The 17,395-nt window shown below is 53.6% G+C and overlaps 1 protein-coding gene across 5 annotated transcripts in view; it reads right to left on the bottom strand.

The window, feature by feature from the left end:
- Window positions 1-7,937: 7,937 nt before the first annotated feature.
- Window positions 7,938-17,395, bottom strand: part of EBF4 (EBF family member 4) — a 54,135-nt gene continuing 44,677 nt past the window's right edge. The window contains exons 8-18 of one of the 5 annotated variants that reach the window (XM_061210380.1): window positions 17,303-17,384; window positions 16,401-16,518; window positions 16,168-16,301; window positions 15,949-16,075; window positions 14,324-14,412; window positions 14,134-14,199; window positions 13,868-14,036; window positions 13,585-13,773; window positions 10,289-10,486; window positions 8,971-9,046; window positions 7,938-8,729 (exon numbers count right to left, since the gene is read on the bottom strand). In XM_061210380.1, coding sequence (XP_061066363.1) covers window positions 8,976-9,046; window positions 10,289-10,486; window positions 13,585-13,773; window positions 13,868-14,036; window positions 14,134-14,199; window positions 14,324-14,412; window positions 15,949-16,075; window positions 16,168-16,301; window positions 16,401-16,518; window positions 17,303-17,384 — 1,243 coding nt within the window. In that variant the 3' untranslated portion in view covers window positions 7,938-8,729; window positions 8,971-8,975. Of the gene's footprint in view, window positions 8,730-8,970; window positions 9,047-10,288; window positions 10,487-11,129; window positions 12,236-12,913; window positions 13,302-13,584; window positions 13,774-13,867; window positions 14,037-14,133; window positions 14,200-14,323; window positions 14,413-15,948; window positions 16,076-16,167; window positions 16,302-16,400; window positions 16,519-17,302; window positions 17,385-17,395 lie in introns of those variants that run through there. The other 4 variants (XM_061210383.1, XM_061210382.1, XM_061210384.1 and 1 more) reach the window with 4 other exon arrangements.

Raw genomic sequence — 17,395 nt, 5'->3', positions numbered from 1 at the left:
GGGCCCGGCTCCAAGAAGGGCCTGGGGAGCAGCCCAGACAAACCTGCTTTCACCACAGAAGCCAAAGCTGGCTGGGCTTGAGTCGGTGCCAGCCCCAGTGGCCAGACCCTCCTCCACCCACCTGAAGGTGGACTCAGGCTCTGGGTGAGGGGTTGGATGTGTGGAGGGGGCTAGGCTCCCAGTTGGGGGAACCCCAAGAGAGGCAGCAGGGGCAGGGACGCAGGCCAGAGGGCTTTCCTGCCCAACCCTCCACCCTAAGGCAGGCCTTCAGGAACTGGACTCACAGGATGGCTGCTCACTATGGTGTGGCCCTTGGCCGTGGTGCTAGATGGATAGCCCTTTACACCCTAGCAATGGGGAGGCACCTACACTTCCCCTGGGAACCCTGGAAGCCCAGCTCGAGGGGCCCACTGCACAGCAAAGGGTGTCTCAGGGGCAGCGTTCACTCCCAGGCTGGCAGGGAATGAGGAAAGAAAGGCTTTGGAGAACCAAGATGCCAGGATGCTGGGCCCCAAGGAATAACAGACCTGCTGTTGACGGTGTTTTCCTTCCCCTTTTAAACACTTGGCTCTTTTTCCCTCAAGGAATGAAATAGCCAAAGGAATGTGCAGAAACAGTCTAGTTTCTGTTATTGCCCTGGTGGGAAGCCTCTTCTATATCTTTAGAATCATGAAGTCTCTTCCATTCTGTCTCCAGTGGGGGGTGTCTATGGACTCAGAACACCCCTCCTTCCCCTTGGCAGTCCCCTCAGCTCTAATCCCAGCACCTGCCCCCCCTCACCCCCATCTCCCGGGGTTGGCCCTCTGTGCTCCCTGCCAGGACTGAGGCAAGGAGGGGGTGGGAGTGGGGGTGGACACTTTCCCCTTTGAGAATAAAGTGGAGGTAGGGGCTCTTGGACAGACGGTCCACGAGCACCTTTCTGGAACTCCAAAAGAGGAGACCCAGAGCTAAGAGTCCAGCTGAGGAGAGACAGGTTAGAATCGAGGTAGAATGACTTAGTGAGAGACTGATTTGCTTTCATTCTTGTGTTTTTCCCTCCCCCTCTCCCAGAAGGCAGCAGAAGGTATCATGACAGGGTGAAGTACTGAGGTGGTCTTCAGATCTCTGCATTTTGTTTCCCAGAAACCTAGCTTCTTGAAGAGAAGTGGGGAAGGTGAGGGCCAATGGGTACCTTCTGGGAGAGTAGCACAAAGAGAGAAAGAGATAGAGATAAAGAAAGAGAAAGAGACAGAAACAGAGAGAGAGAGAGAGAGAATGGGGCTATATGTTAGCAAATGGTATACCCTGGGTAAAGGAGACATGGAAGTGTACCATTAAGCATACAATTAATGCAGTTAATGCAGTGGTTTAACATTAGACATATAATGAATGTAATTCAGCACGTTAACAAAATAATGGAGAAATTCACATGATTTTCTCAATGCATGCACAGAAGCATTTCATAAAATTTGGCATCTATTCATAACTAAATTTTTTTTTTTAGAAACTTAGGAATAGAAAGATGCTATAAAACCAAACACGATACTTAATGTTAGAAGTTTACCTTTTGAGATCAGGAGCAAAATAAAATTGCCTACTAACACTACTTCTAATTAACATTGTATTGAAGGCACCAGGGGTGTATTTTGGCAAGAAAAGGAAAGAAAAGAAATAAGGATTGGAAATGAAGAAGTAAGACTGTCCTTTACAGATGACATAATTATCAACTTAAGAAAATCCAAGATGGGACTTCCCTGGTGGCGCAGTGGTTAAGAATCTGCCTGCCAGTGTAGGGGACATGGGTTCGATCCCTGGTCCAGGAAGATCCCACATGCCGCGGAGCAACTAAGCCCGTGTGCACAACTACTGAGCCCGCGCGCCTAGAGCCCGTGCACCACAACAAAGAGTAGCCCCCACTCGCTGCAACTAGAGAAAGCCCGTGTGCTGCAATGAAGACCCAACGCAGCCAAAAAATAAATTTAAAAAAAAATCCAAGATAATCTATGGATAAAGTATTACTATATGTGAGCTAAGCAAGGTTGCTGAATACAAGGTTATTGTACAAAAATCAATTGTATTTCTATAAACCCACAACAAATAGCTAGGAAGTGGAATTAAGAAAATGATATCATATATAACAGCATAAAATAATCAGATACTGAGGAAAAAATAAAAGATGTGTAAGACTTCCACACAGAGGCCTATAAAATACTGTTAAGAGAAGTTTAAAAGATTTAAATAAATGGAACAATACACAATATTCATAGATTGAAATATTCAACATTTTAAAGATATCAATTCTCCATTAATTGATCTATAAATTCAATACAATCTCAGTGAAAATTCAGGAGGCTTTTAAAGAATTAATAAATTGATTATAAAAGTTAAATGGAAATGCAAAGGACCAAGTGTAGCTAAGATAATCATGAAGAACTAAGTTCGACAATTTGCTGTACTGGATATCAAAACTTACTATAAATCTAAAGTAATTAAGATAGTGTGGAATTGGTATAAAGGTAGACAGAAAGACCTGTACATATATGGAAACTTAATTTATGATAAAGGTGCCACTGACTTGCAGTGGAGAAAAGATGGTCATTTTAATAAATGGTGCTGAACCAGTTGACTATCCATACAAAAAAAAAAAAATCATAAACTTGACCCCTAGCTCACACCATATATAAAAATCAAAATATCTTCTTAATTTGGGGGTAGGTGAAGATTTCTTAAAAGGATACAAGAAACACTAACCATAAAGAAAAGATTGATAACTTAGACTACATTCAACTAAGAAATTCTAGTTATCAAAAAATCTCTTAATGAGAGTGAAGAGTAGGGGAGTGTGAAACAAGTGATAGGAGGGCTCTCACGTTGGGGTTGGTGAGAGCTTGTCTGGTGTGGTGTTCTTATGAACACCAGACTTCAAAGCTGGTGGCTTCAAGGTGGCTCATGCCCTTCGGTCACCCAAAGGGTGTTGTTACTGCGTACTGGAATGGCAGCAGAGGAAGGAAGCTTGTGGGTATACGTGCAAAGGTGTGGACAGGGAGGGGAGGGTGGCCGGCCCAGGCGCAAGAGCGAGGAGCTTCTGAGAATCACTGAAGAGCCTGGCTCTTCTAGGGGACAAAGACACTGTGTGTGATCTGTGAATTTTTTCCTATTTGGAGAAGTCATCCTCGGGAAGAGAAAAGAGATTTGGGGGTCCACTTGAACCACCTCAACCATGTTTAATGCTTGCCTCATTCTAAGTTGACCATATGGTGGGGGAAATAGACCTTAGAGGTTACTCTGGCAAACAACTACTAGTTTATCTTCAAGGGCATGAGGCTTTATTTTTTTAGCTTTCACATTTAGGTCCACAATCCATCTTAATTGATTTTTGTGAATGGTATGTGGTATAGGTCAAGTTTCATTTTGTCTTATGAATATCCAATTGACCTAATGCCATTTATTGAAAAGACCATCCTTTCTGCACTGCACAGCAGTTTCCATTTTTCTGGGAGTTTTTTCTTTTTCTTTTTTTTGGCTGCACCGTGAGGCTTGTGGGATCTTAGTTCCCCAACCAGGGATTGAACCCAGGCCACGGCAGTGAAAGAGCTGGACCACCAAAGAGTTCCCTGGGAGATTTTTCTTTTTGGAAAAAAATAAGGGCCCTGCCAATAAGGGCAGGAATGGGAAGAATGAGGACGTTTTGCAAAACAGTCAGCAGTAGGGCTGGTCAAAGCTGCTGCTGGGCTTCCCTTGAGTCAGTGAGACCTGTCCACAGTGGGTCCTGTCTGAGCCAAGTACATCCCCAGAGGCTGCTCGAGGATGCAGGGCACAGCAGCCTGGTTCTGCTGGGAAACATATGTGGGAAGGAAGCAGAGGATTTCCTGGGAGATGCTCTCTCTCTAAAGGTCAAGCAACCAAGTAACTGACCCCCATCTTACTTCCACCCCATCGGCCCTGTGGAAAGAAAGCCCGGCGGTAGGCTGATGCTGGGAAGGGCCCCTTTGTCATCTGGCATCTTGGTACCTCAACTAGAAACAGTCTGAGCAGAACTTCTGTCACCTGGTCCCAGGAGAGGCAGGACCTACAGGTGATGAAAAATTCATAAACTTATTTCAACTAGGAAAAACTTCCTCTTCCACAGGCTGACTGCCCGGGGCCACCTCCAGTGCACACTGTTGTGCCCCATCCAGACTCCCTCATCTTTACCTCTTCAGTGTACACCTGTCTGACCCCATCTGCCAGCACTGCATCTCTTCCCCTGAGAGCTTTCTCTAGCTTCTGGGGCCTGTTGTCACCCACGAGGCCACCTAGAAGTTCCAGGAAGGTGACGCTCCCCTCCCACTGCCCCCGGAAGCTTCTGACCACTGACTGACAGAAGTTGGTGTATAAGTAAGTACACAAGCTCCCTTGCCCCTCAGGTGGGAAATCTCTGTGTGTTTTATACAGTTTCCCAGAGTTCCCTGGTGGGATTAAGCTCCAGAAAACTCACAGGAGTGACTTGCTCACAAGCACAATGTATTGGGCTTCCTTACTTTCCCTGCCTCCCTTCCCCTCTCCCTCACTGGTGCTTCCTGAGATTGCCTCCCAAATAAACCCTCTGAACACAAATCTTTGTCTCAGGCTCTGCTCCTGGGGGAATCCACACGAAGACAACCTCCATTCCGGGTGCATGACGCCACCCTGACTGATATGAACATAGGCACTGGGGCAAGGTTAGAACTTCCACCACTGGCCTGGGATGTCCAGCACCTGCAGGGGTCAGTCCCCATGAACCAATCAATCCTGTCTTGTCTACAAGGCCTCAGGACTGTCACTAGGCTAGGACCTGGTGATATGCTAGCATTTAGGGGCTTCCCTGGTGGCGCAGTGGTTAAGAATCCGCCTGCCAATGCAGGGGACAAAGGTTCGAGCCCTGATCCGGGAAGATCCCACATGCCGCGGAGCAACTAAGCCCGTGCGCCACAACTACTGAAGCCTGCGTGCCTAGAGCCCATGCTCCGCAAAAGTGAAGCCACCGCAATGAGAAGCCCGCGCACCCCAATGAAGAGTAGCCCCCGCTCACCGCAACTAGAGAAAGCCCACGCGCAGCCACGAAGACCCAATGCAGCCAAAAATAAATAAATAAATATGCTAGCATTTACTGGGCAGTGGGTTCTCCATACAGATTTATGTAAGATCAAGACCAAGCTTCTGCCACTCAGCTTAATATCGTCCTGACTCAGGATGGCTGGAGCTATGGAGAATGGAGTCCCTTTCGACTAGAGAAATGTTGGAAGTCCAGAGACGTGTTCTGGCTGTGAGGCCCAGAAAAAAATGCCCTTGTTGCTTTGCTGGAGTTGCTGCAGATCCAGATGCAGGCCCAGACTTGGTTGCAGACTTGGACTGACCTATGACTCATGGTCCAGTTTCACTCACTCCTCACTGATTTATTGGCTACAAAAAGACCTGGTGTGATATTTGCCAGATTTGGTTAATAGTTTTCATCTCAAGTGATGGCCCTGACTAGAGACTGTGTTAAAAATGACTTTGTGGGCTTCCCTGGTGGCGCAGTGGTTGAGAATCTGCCTGCTAATGCAGGGGACGCGGGTTCGAGCCCTGGTCTGGGAGGATCCCACATGCCGCGGAGCAACTCGGCCCGTGAGCCACAATTGCTGAGCCTGCGCGTCTGGAGCCTGTGCTCGGCAGCGAGAGGCCGCGGTGGTGAGAGCCCCGCGCGCCGCGATGAAGAGTGGCCCCCGCTTGCCACAACTGGAGAAAGCCCTCACACAGAAACGAAGACCCAACACAGCCATACATACATACATACATAAAAAGAATGTAAGCAGACAAGAATAGCATTAAAAAAAAAAAAAAAAGACTTTGTGACCCTGGTGGGTCTGTGGCATAGAACTGTTGGTTCTACTTGTCCATATCCCCTCAGACTCACTGTTCCAGAATTTGCTTACAATATCCTACAACAAAGTCTACTGGTGGCTTTTTCTCTGCAGGAGGGACAGGCAGGCCAGAAGTGTCAAAGAGTTAATCTCCTGGGAGCAGCCCCCAGGCAGTGACAGATGAGGGCTGGAAGATCAGTATCCCAGATCCTCTGCCCCTTGGGTGGGAAAACCCTGAGTTATGTTCTACACTGTCTTAGAGAGTTCTCCGGCAGGGAACCTGTCTCAGGTTCTGCTTCTTAGGGAACCAAAACCAAGACATGCAGGAAGAACATTGTGTTAGTCAGCCTGGGCTGCCATAATAAAATACCATAGACTAGGCAGCTTAAACAGAGAAATTTATTTTCTCATAGTTTCAGAAGCTAGAAGTCCCAGATCAAAGTGCAAGCTGATTTGATTCCTGGTGAGGACTCTTCCTGACTTGTAGGTGGCCGCCTTCTCGCCTGTGTCCTCACATAGTGGACAGAGAGCTCTGGAGTCTCTTCCTCTTCATACAAGGACACAGTTCTATCAGATTAGGGCCCCACTCTTATGACCTTATTTAACCTTAATCACCTCCTTAAAGGCCCTGTCTCCAAATATAGCCACAAAGGCAGAGGGGTTTGGGCTCCATGTATGAATTTTGAGAGGACACAATTCAGTCCAGAGCAAACATCATAATGATTAGCTCTGCCTGCTGTGGAAGAGGGAATGGGCAGTATTTATCTATCTATCTACCTATCTCTCTCTCTAACCTGCTGCACTGTGCTGCTTGTGGGATCTTAGTTCCCTGAACCGGGACCCCTGGCAGTGGAGGTGCAGAGTCCTAACCACTGGACCACCAGGGAATTCCCAGGAGTGGGCAGTGTTGACTCAAATGGTGGCTTGAGGACAGTTGTGAGATCTATGAGGACAAATATCACATCTTATTTATACCAACCACGGCACCTGACCCATTCCAGGAACCAGTAATAACCTGCATCTGGTGCAGATTAGCGCTCCGCAGGTGATCAACCTGGGAGGGTCCTGGGCCGTGGAAACTGCTCGGAGCCTGAATGGAGCAGGGCATGACTGGCAGGCTTTGGGGCTCTGCAACACAGGCTGAAGGCAGGAACTGAGGGGAGGCCAGGCGAGCACTGAGAATAAAGCAGGATTCTTGGGTAGGAGGCTATCTCATCATGGGCCCCAGTGAGATGAATCCCAGGTATTGGCAGGAACACAAGAGAAGAAAGTGGAGGCCTCTAAAGGACAGGGCCAGCCTATCTGCCTTGGCAAGTATTATTTGTCCAGAGGGCTGCAAGGCGTGGGCTCATAGGTTGGGGAAGGACAGGTTTCCAGAGGCCACAGCGAAGGACTGCTGTCGGGAGGAGAGAGAAGGAAGCTTGAGGCCTGGAGTTGGACCCTGGGATCTCTGGACAGTGCATCAAAAAAGTGGCTTCCAGTGTCAGAAAGCTAGACCTTTGGGGTCTAGGGAACACGTTTCAGGGGGACAACTGGGATTCATCCTAGAAGTTGGGTAGATGAGCCTGGAAATCTTGCCTTTCTACCACCCATCCTCCCAAACTCTGAGACAGGAGAGCTGGAAAGTGCCTAGGCCTGGGAAGGAGGGAGGAGGTTTGGGTGTCACTTAATCAGGCAATCCTAGCAGCTAAAATTTGCCCCACCTAGCAGCCTCCAGTCAGGAAGGATTTCACTTCTGAGCCTCTGTACATCTGGGTAGTATTTAGTTGGCTCTGTTCTGGTTCCCAGCAATGTCCTTCTGACACCCCCAACTTTGGTCCTGCTCAGACAGCTGGGGGACTGAGTCCTCAGTGCCCAGAATGGGCTCCCAGCCAGAGCTCTCAGGGCTGAGCCCATGTCCTGGGTCTTCCCACCCCTCCCCAAACCCCCCAACTCAGTACAAGAGCAGATATGGGGCAGGGAATACTTGCTCAGTTGAACTCTGATGCTGTTGAAAAAGTCCAAGGTATAAGAAGGCTGCCCAGCGGCATGGTTTAGAGTTGCAGAGCTGCTGAGGAAAGCAGACCCACACCAAGGAAGCAGACAAGAGAGGCTGGGTAGCCACCTGCACCTGTGTTTATTGTTTTCTCCAACCTCAGCAGAGCAGAGTATGAGCCAGGGGCAGCTGGACCCGTTCCATGGTTCTATGGGGCCAGCCAGAGTCATCTGTGTGTGGGGCCAGAGTCCGTGAGACATCCATTGAGGGCAAGATCCACAACCAGGGGGGCTGGCACCTCCTCTTCTGCACCCTTCATGCCCAAAGCCTCCACTGGGATTCATGATGTGGCAAGCATGAGTGCTTAGGACTCAAAGGGAGTGGGGCAGCCACAGAATCAAGTGGCTGTCAGAAGCTCCATGGGAGCCTAGGCAGGCCTCCTGAGGCTGCTGGGCACCACCCCTTGTCCTGGAGAGTAGTTGGGATGCCGGGATGGTTGACATGGGTCAGACGCAAACAGGACCTTCCCAGGCCACCTCTCCCTGAGCTCCTTATCATACTCCCCATCCCATGCTCCTGTCACCAGATGCCCTTGGTCTGCACAAGGTCCATCTCTTCCAGAGGAACCGACCCAGCAAGTGAGGTCAGGCATCCAGCACCTCCACAGGATGCTCTCCTAACAAGAGCATCAGCACAGTGCTGGGGCTTCCAACCAGCCTCAAGGGAGGTGAGAGAATCCTGTGGGACTGAGGGGCCCTTGAGCACAGGGAGGAAGGCCTCTCCCTGTTCAGGCCTGTGGGTTGAGGTCTGCCTGCAGCCCCGGCCCTGCATCTGTCTGTGCTGCCATCCAGGGCATGGGTGTGAATCCTGGAGGGACCACTAGTCCGGGCTCAGTGGGGACAACACCTGTAGACCTGGTGGGGAGAGGAAAAGACGAAGGTCCTGTAGGAAGGCTGGCTGCAAGGGGACAGGAAGCCACTTCTCGCCTCTTGTTCAGCCTGGACCACTGGGCTGGGCTATGTGGCCCTGACAGCTGTCTAGATGGGCCCTGGAGTGGGAGACATGGACCCCAACACCCCATCCCTGCTAAAGTCTTTTGGAGAGAGCCCATCCAAGGCCAGGGAGAGAGGCAAGATTCAGCAGCCAGAGACCTACCATAATTAGGAGTACGCCAGGCCCTGAAGCCCCCGAGCTGGAGAGTGGAACTTGTCAGAATCTTCAAAAGGCTGGTCTGCAGTAACCAAGCAGGGGAGCCATAAGCCATGTGTAGTCTGTGCCCCTCTCGACTGGGGGCAGCATGCAGGACATATGGCACTTTTTGAGGGCAGAGCTATCAAGAGCCTTGAAGGTAGTCAGCCACCCCCAGTCCTAGCCTAGGCCCAGCACTGCAGACAGTTAGGTGAGGTGTGCCCCCCAGACCTCTTAGGAGGTACAGCCCCAAGCCCTTGCCCACCGAGTGTCTTCAATCGAGAGACATGACTCTGGGCTCTTCTTCCCAGCCTGTCTCCCTCAGAGGGCCTGTCTCAAGGTGAGGAAGCAGACGGCCATGTATCAGGACAGCAAAGGAAAGAGGTCAGCCTCCAGGAGTACAGATACCTAATGCAGTGGTAGCAGCATGTCTTCCTCCCACACCCCCACGAAATTCATCACTTCCATCACCCTTGCCTCTTTCTAACCCCCTTCCCATGGTTTGCTGCAGGAGAAACTGGTGGCCTTCTGTCCTTCCTATTCCCTGCATTTTAAGCTCCAGACACACTTAGGTTAAGAAAAATTATCCAAAACTTGGAAACAATGCTAAATATAACTGTTCCACTTTGAATTATCCTAGAGCATCATCTAACAAGCCCACCGCAAGACTAAGGGATGCAACTCTTTTTGACTTGCTATATACACTACTGGTTAGAACCCAGGCTTTGTTAAGTTGGATGTTGACTTGGAGGAGATTGATAAATGGCAAATAACAATCATTTCACTAATGGGCTGTGGGAGGTGTGACCTGGTCTCAATTCCCTATCTGTAAAATGGGGAAGGTGAAGCTGGGCTAAACCTTATCTAAGGTCAGTCCCCCTCCATCCAGCAAGTGACCTGGTCTCTCACAGTGGTGTATGCTATCCTCCAGTGGACATAGGGAGGTACAGGTCAAAGGCACGCAGCCCATGGTGGGGTTCTTCCAGCTCTGCATGTTGGGTCTTTACTCTGGACTCAACCGGATGAGGCCTTGAAGTGGTTTCCAGACCTTCTCCAACTGGTATTTTTGTCTTCTTGATGGTCCAGAGTGAGACCATCCCAAGCTATGAGGCCCAGGGAAGCGGGGTCCAGATGGACCTCCTTGAACCCCTGCGGAGCTCCCTCCTCTGCAACCCCCAGGGAGAACTGGTCACCTGGCTTGAAGCTCTTGTGAGATGTGGATGGAGTGGGCTGCGCAGGCCCAGCTGCTCTACCAGGTTCCAGCGAGGCAGCACGGAGCACTCACCTGGAAGCCCCTCTCCGTGGACTCTGGGGCAGGCCTGGGGTGGGGAGCTGGGTGGGCGCAGCACGGGGGCAAAAGCACTCCTCTGTTTGACAGCGGAGATCATGTTGACAGGCGAGAAGGAGAAGACGCTGGTGGTGGGGGCAGCCGCCGGGAGGGACATGGAGGAGGCAGCGGCCAGCGGGGGGCTAGAGGGCATGACTCCGGGGCGGGGAGGGGCAGGCGCAGCAGGGAAGGCGGTGGGAGACACAACAAGGAGACAGCACCAGAGTGAGCAGCTCGGTTGCTGCCCTGGCATGAGCAGTATGCCCTGTGCGGGCTGCTGACCTGGGTGCCAGGCTCAGCCCTCACTGGGGGCTGTGAGGGTCCTGGGGAGACCAGTACAGGGTACAGTCTGGAGGCAGGCTGGGAGCCTCTGGGGTTGCGGGCTAGCACTTGCCCTTTTGGGGGTTCTGGAGACCCTTTCTTAGCGTTGGAGATGATAGGGCCAGATGAGGTTAAAAACAAACAAACAAAACCCAAAAAACGAAAGCAAAACCAGAACATCCAACAGAACCAGATACTGAGAGGTGCCCACAAAGATGAGGGATGAGCAAGAAATGTAACAGGTTAGGATTCCTGCTGAAAACCACTGGGATTCTGAGACACTAAGAAACATTGATGGGCCCTGGGGCATCAAGGTTAGAGTCAAAGGTCAGGGTTCATAGCAGAGCTGGGGCAAGTGGTCAGGGATGAAGTTTGGGGGGTACACATAGGCTCCTGTTATAAGGCCCCTCTGTCCAGGATCACAGCTCACACAAGAACCCTTACTCCCCCCTACAAATATGTTCCCCTTACCAATTACACTCCCCCCGACCCCCGACACTTTGTTCTCTTCCAGCTTAATGCAGGTCCTCATCATCTTCAGCCCTGGTCCTGGAGGCCTCCTGTATCTCCCTCTTCCAGCAGGTCAATTTTAAAGAAAGGTATAGAGATCCAAATCCTCAGATCTTCCTGTTCTCTAACCCCCTAGCCCCCATGGCTGTGGCTTGCTCTCCTAGGAATAGCCAGGGAGCCTCCTGCACTCAGCCTTTGCCTGCCCCTCCTTCTTGCAGCCTCCTCTCCTGGGGGCTCCTGCCCAGGCCATCTCTGGACTCCCCTTTCTACAACCTCATCTGAACACAATTCCCTGCCTCTCTCTTCTAAAGACCAATAAGACTGTGACTTGAGTGTTGTCCAGGCAGCGGGCAATGGGATGAGGGTGGGGGTTTCCTGAAAGAAAACAGCAGCCTGAGAAAGCTGCTTTTGGTATCAGAACACCCCCCCACACCCCCTCTTTGGAACAGTGATGCCTTCAACAGCTGCCCCTGTTCCGAATGTACTCAGCCCCATAGATCACCATCTCCTTTTAAGACAATGCTGACTGCTAGCTGATGAGGCCCATGGAGCTCTGTGGAGGGCTTGAAATAAATGCCAGAAAATGTACTGTATCTCTCAAGGCCCAGAGCTCACAGCCGCATTTTGTAGTTTGGGTAGTACTGGGAGTTGTGGTTCAGTCCAGGGCTGCTGGTGGCTGAAGCAGAAGACAGAGGGGAGGTCCGAGCAGACAGCCTCTGGCAGGGACAGTTCCGGAGGTCATTACAGGCACGTCCTGGCAAACTCAATGAGAATGATGCCCACTGGCGCTTCACCACAAAGCGCTGTGCACAAGGGGAGTGGATGGGGACTGGACAGGACAATACCACCAGATGGGACTGACCCTCAGGCCCGCCCAGGGTGTCCCCAGTTGATGCTGGAGTGAGGCTTAAGCAGCTGTAGAATTCTTGATCTCCTGGCTGAATGGGAGGACCCCAGGTGGCTGGCTTGTGCCCACTGGGGCAGTGTGTTCCTCCACTGCTGACTGCACTGTGTGTGCGGCGGTGAAGGGGGGCTGGTGTTCCAAACTCCACCAGCTTCGACCTGGGGGGCACCCTGAGAGAGGTGGTAAGAATACTGTCCAGAACTGAAGGGAAGTAGGAGCAGTGGAGCCTGGCCTGAGCAAAGGGGAGACAGGAGTCTTGGTGGGGACACTGGAGGGTCATGGTCTGTGTGGATACCAGCAACATGGGGCTTCTGGTCCCACACATTGAGCCCAGGCCAGAGGTAGAGAGCCAGACTCAAACCCACAGCCAAAAAGAGCAGTACTCAGGATGTAGGCCATGGGAAGGAAGGCTAGGCAGGTGCCAGATATGTTGGTCTTCAGCAATAGCAAACATATGACAGGGGACAGGGGACAGGCGAAGGAATGGCAGGAAAAGCCTTCTTGGCCAGGACTCAAGGTGCAATCTCTCTTACAATTGATGGGGGAGGCTCCTTGTAGGTGAGCAGGGGTGGAGCTATCCCCCAAGCTGGGTGCTTTACAAACATGTCTGCTGAATAGCTAAGCTATAACAACCTGTAGACAGGCTGTTCTGGAACTTGCTGTTGGAAGGAGGGACTTGAGGGCAGTACATGGTAAAAGCATAAACGCCCTGTCGCCCATCCACCCAGCTCTGAGCTGTCCACCCCAAGAAGCCAGACAGAAGACAGTTAATGCCCACAGCCAGTGCTGGGGTGCAAATTCACACACTCTTTCTGAACTGCATCTGGGCCCTTTATGCACAGTGGCACATTCAGGTCTGAGAACAACCCTAGGCAACAGGTGGTACTGATCCGGTTTTACAGAGAAGAAACTGAAGTAAAGTAACTTGCTGAATGTCAGACAGCTCCTGATTTGGACAATCAAACTGTGAATCCAGGTGTCTGACTACACAGAATTCTTGCTCTGCCCAACCAGATTGCTGGGAGCCACGTCTTCCCTCCTCAGGCCCCTGCCTCTCCTGGTGGGCGTGGGGCCAGGTGGAAACCTACTTTTCTTGGGCCCTGAGTTCCCTCAGGCTTCCGGCAGGGGGCACCAGCCCTCCTCCTGAAGTCCCGGCATAAGATGGAAAGGCTGGCGGTCCACTAGGTTTAAGCAGGATGTCCCCGTGTTAAAGCTCGTTTCAGTAGGAGGGGAAGGCTAGAAGCGATGTGCACAACTGCTGTCAGCAAAGAGAACTAAAAGTGCAAGAAGTGCCCCGGCACCGGGGTTGAGGGCTGGGTCTCCAAAGGCAGAGAGAGAGAGGTCGAACACAGAGAGGGTTGCCCTTGCCTCTGAGGGCAAGGCCAGGGTCGGTGCTCATGCGACAGGTGACAGGAGCTCCCCCCACCCCTCATAGGCTAGGAAGGAGCTGGGCTGAGACCCATTCTGCTCCCCGGGGCCTGGTCCCTTCCCCCCTCCCCGGGGGGCAGGGGACACTCACTGGCGAAGGGCGATGTGGCCGTGGAGCCATTGAGGAAGCTGGGGGACGCGGGCACACCGAGGCCGGCCACGCCCGGCGCCCCGTAGCCGCCGAGGCCAGCTCCGAGGCCGCCGCCGTAGCCACTCTGCTGCGAGCCCGGGCTGGGCGCGAACCCGCGAGGGGACGCACTGCCGCAGCTGCGCGCGTAGCCTGCGGGAGAGTGGCCGTCAGGGGCGCACGCCGGCAGGGAAGGGGCAGTCCGAGCTGCACCGGCGGCTGGGAGGGCGAGGGCGGCGGGACGCACCCGGCTCCGGCCCTGGCGTGGCGTCCCCGACGGCAATGGCCAGCGGGCTGCTGAAGGCGTTGATGCCCACGACGGCGGGGTGCGGGTGGCTGGGGGCCAGGGGTCCGAGCGGCGCGGGCGCGCTGTACAGAGCCTCGGCCACGTCTGCTGCGCGCTTCAGGAGGAGCTCCTGCGAAGACAAGAACGGGCACGGCCGGGGCAGCCGCGGGCACCGGGAAGCAGGCAGCCCCGGGCCCGGCGCGGGGAGGCGGGCGGAGGCGCCATACCTGGTTGCCGCCGGGCACTCCGTACAGGGCCTCCGCCAAGTCGGCCGCCCGCTTCAGCAGCACTTCCTGGGGGCAAGGAGGAAAACATCCGGACGGAGGGGCGGCCCCGGGGGCGGCAGAGGGGCCGGGAGCCGCCTATTCTCCCCTCGGCCACCGGACACCCTTCTCCACGCCCTGCCCCTCTGAGTACCTTGGGCAGCCTCTCGGGGTCTCCGGGGTGTCTGGGAATGACTTTCTGTAGCCTCTGGAATCCGTAGTCAATGGTGGGCTCATTCAGGGCTGGGGAGAGGGGCTGGTGTTTGGAGGACGCCCCTCCCGGCACGGCGCCGGAGCAGGACCAAGCCCGCCAGCAACTAGTCCGGGAGCCTTGCTGCAGACCTCCTCCAAGGCCAGCCCAAGCCTCTCGGAAAACTCCGGGCACACGGGTCAGCGAGGCTCGGGAAGTTTCCTCAGTTCCTTTCTTGCTCATTCATTCAACAAATGTTTACTGAGCCAGGCCCTGTGCCAGCTGCTTGGCATTAACACACATGCACTATATGATCCCATTTGTGATTAGAAAAAACGCAACTGTATATATATTAGCTTCAGTATTCATAGGAGCAGGACTGGAAAGTTTTGTCTGCATTTGGTCTTATCAGGAGTGAATTATTTATCATAAATAAAGTAAAAAAAACCCAACAGTCTTCATGTATCACAGCTCTGGTGGACTCTCAGCGGCGCCTGACCGTTAGGGGTATGCCTGTGTCCCAGGAATGGGCTGGCCCACACCCAGGGCTCTGGGGAGGACGCTGCAGCCTCCTGACCTGGCTCCCGAAGCCCTCCTCCTCCTCCTCCTCCTCGCCTCCTCCTGTAGCTTGGCCCCGACCTATCTTACCAGCCTCAAAGCCCTACCTACCTTCTCCACCTCCAACTCTAGATTTAGTGAATTTCCTTTAGTTTCCCCTAAAAGGTAAGGCACTCCTTCACCGGTCTTCGTACTTGCCATTCCTTCTCCCGGGATGCCTTTTCCTCCTCATCTCTACCTCCTTATTCACCCCTCTGGTTCCAGCTTAGCAGTTTAGTCCACACTCGTGCCTGGAGGTTTTCTCTGACAACCACTAGCTCCTCCATTGTGTAACTCTACCCACCCCACGCTGTGTTCCCCCCTCACTCTTATACTGGAGCTCTCAGACAGTTAAGTAGGGTCACTACTGAGTGTCCAGTGCCCCTTGAAGGGCTTGGTGAATGTCTGTTAGGTGGGGTGGGGGAATGGGGAGAAGTGCCAGACGGTGGAGGTGGAGAGGATACGGGCTAGTGGTCAGATAGACCTGGGAAGGGGGATGAAGCCACATCTTCAGGAGTAGCTTACACTCCTGTCTTGTGTTAACTTCTCGCCCTGGCTTCATGCAAGGTGTGTGTGTGTGTGTTCGTGTGCATGCAAAATGAAGCCTGCGGTGGCTTGGGGGAACCAAGAGAACCGGGAAGATTTGGGGAGCAGCAAGCTATTTGGGGGCATCTTTGAAATAAATCTCCCTGTGGAGATGTTCTAGACACTGGGGAGTGCAGAAGGTGAAGGGGGTTGGGGGAGTTGCTCCGGAGAATGCCCGAGGCAGAGAGAATGTCCGGGCAGGGCGTCTGAGGAGGTGGAGGCCAGGGAAGGAAACAGAAGCACAGGGAAAGAAGGTCCAGAGAGGAGGTGTCCTGGGATGTGGGGTGAGTGCCAGCAGGGGCTTAGGGGGCCTGGCTATTCGCTGACTCCTACACCAGGGCTGGTGTGTGCGGCGTGGGGCTCCATCCCACAACCCTGGGCCTCCCTTCACCCCCCTGACTCCTTACCTGTGTAGACAAAGCGGCCAGGGGCTCCCTTGCAAAATTGCTTGGACTTGTAGGACAGGGTCACCTCCACCACCCCAGGGATGTGCCGTGGGGGCGTCTGCACCCGTATGGCGTGGGGCGTGATGAGCTGCGAGGGGAGAGGGGAGGCCTGCGGGTTCTGACCCGGCGAGGGCAGGGTCCAGCCCCAGGCTGCGAGGGAGACCGGCGGGAGCGGCCCACCTCACTCCACACGAGCACGTTCCCAAACACGACCTGCAACCCGTCGAAGAAGTTGTCGCCGATGACAATGACGGTGGCGCCGCCCGTGGTCCAGCCCTCCCCGGGACTGATGGCCTTGATGCAGGGGGTGGCAGCTGGGAGGCAGGAGAGGAGCCAGGTCAGGGGCCCATGCCAAGGTGGGGACTGGGGCTGGCTGGGCCCGCGGCAGCTGGGGCTGGCCTGGGGGTCCTGACCTTCGGAGGGGTCCAGGCGGCGTGCCCTGCGGCCATGCTTGGAGTTGTTGTGCACAAACATGTTGTCGGACACGGCCAGCACATGTCCGTCCACGCTCACCGTTGTGGATACCACCACCTGTGGGGAGAGCCAAGGCCAGCCTGGCTGGGGCTTCCAGTAAGGGACTGCTGGGGGGCACTGGCAACTTGAGGCCGGTGGCTGGATACTGTAGTTCAGGGTCACTGGCATGGGGAAGTGCTTCAGCCCCTCTGGAGCTGAGCTGGTGGAAGGGGGACCAACTGGGTTAGGTGACACTCTCAGATACACAATCTCTGGCTGCCCAGGGGAACTGACCTCCAGGAGCTAGAAAAATCAAAAGCCCTGAAAAAAAATCTCTGGATCCTTGGGCAGAGTGGCTACTGTTTTTGCAACCACATGTACCACAGGCTATACCCCTAGCGCTCCAAGGCAGGAATGGGTCTTAGGCAAGTGGGAGTGAGCGTTTTGATGGCGGGGGGAGCATTGGCCTGAGAGCCCATCAGCAGGAGCCCCCACTCTTGGGAGGAAATTGGGGCTACCTCCTTCTCCCCCCTACCCTTCACTGGGAGGGGTGTGCAGGTTGGGGATGTGCTAAGGGCAGCTGCTCTCTGCTTCACGCTATGCAAATTAGCTGGGTTGTTAATCATGTAAAAATGTCACAATTAGCATCTCCTTAAGTGGGACTCTAATGAAGCCTCCCTTGGCAGCCAGCTTAAGTTGAGACAGAGCTGCCCCACCCCCAGCAAGCACCAGGCTCCAAAGCACTGGTCTGCGCAGGGGTCTGCCCCTGCGGCATTTCTCAGGGTGGCAGGGCCACAGCCTCCCCGGCCGCCCCATCAGGAAAGGGCAGGTTTGCAGGGGAGAACTCTCTCCTCAGACCCACCTGGAAGCGGCGCATGTCTCGGGGATTCCCCGCATTCCTTAGGCAGTTCTGGTTGCATTTGAGGAAGAACTTGAGGAAGAACCTGAAACAGTG

The sequence above is a fragment of the Eubalaena glacialis genome, chromosome 13 (assembly GCF_028564815.1).
Source record: "Eubalaena glacialis isolate mEubGla1 chromosome 13, mEubGla1.1.hap2.+ XY, whole genome shotgun sequence".
NCBI classification, from domain to species: Eukaryota; Metazoa; Chordata; class Mammalia; order Artiodactyla; family Balaenidae; genus Eubalaena; species Eubalaena glacialis.
This window is presented reverse-complemented; position numbering and strand designations above follow the sequence as displayed.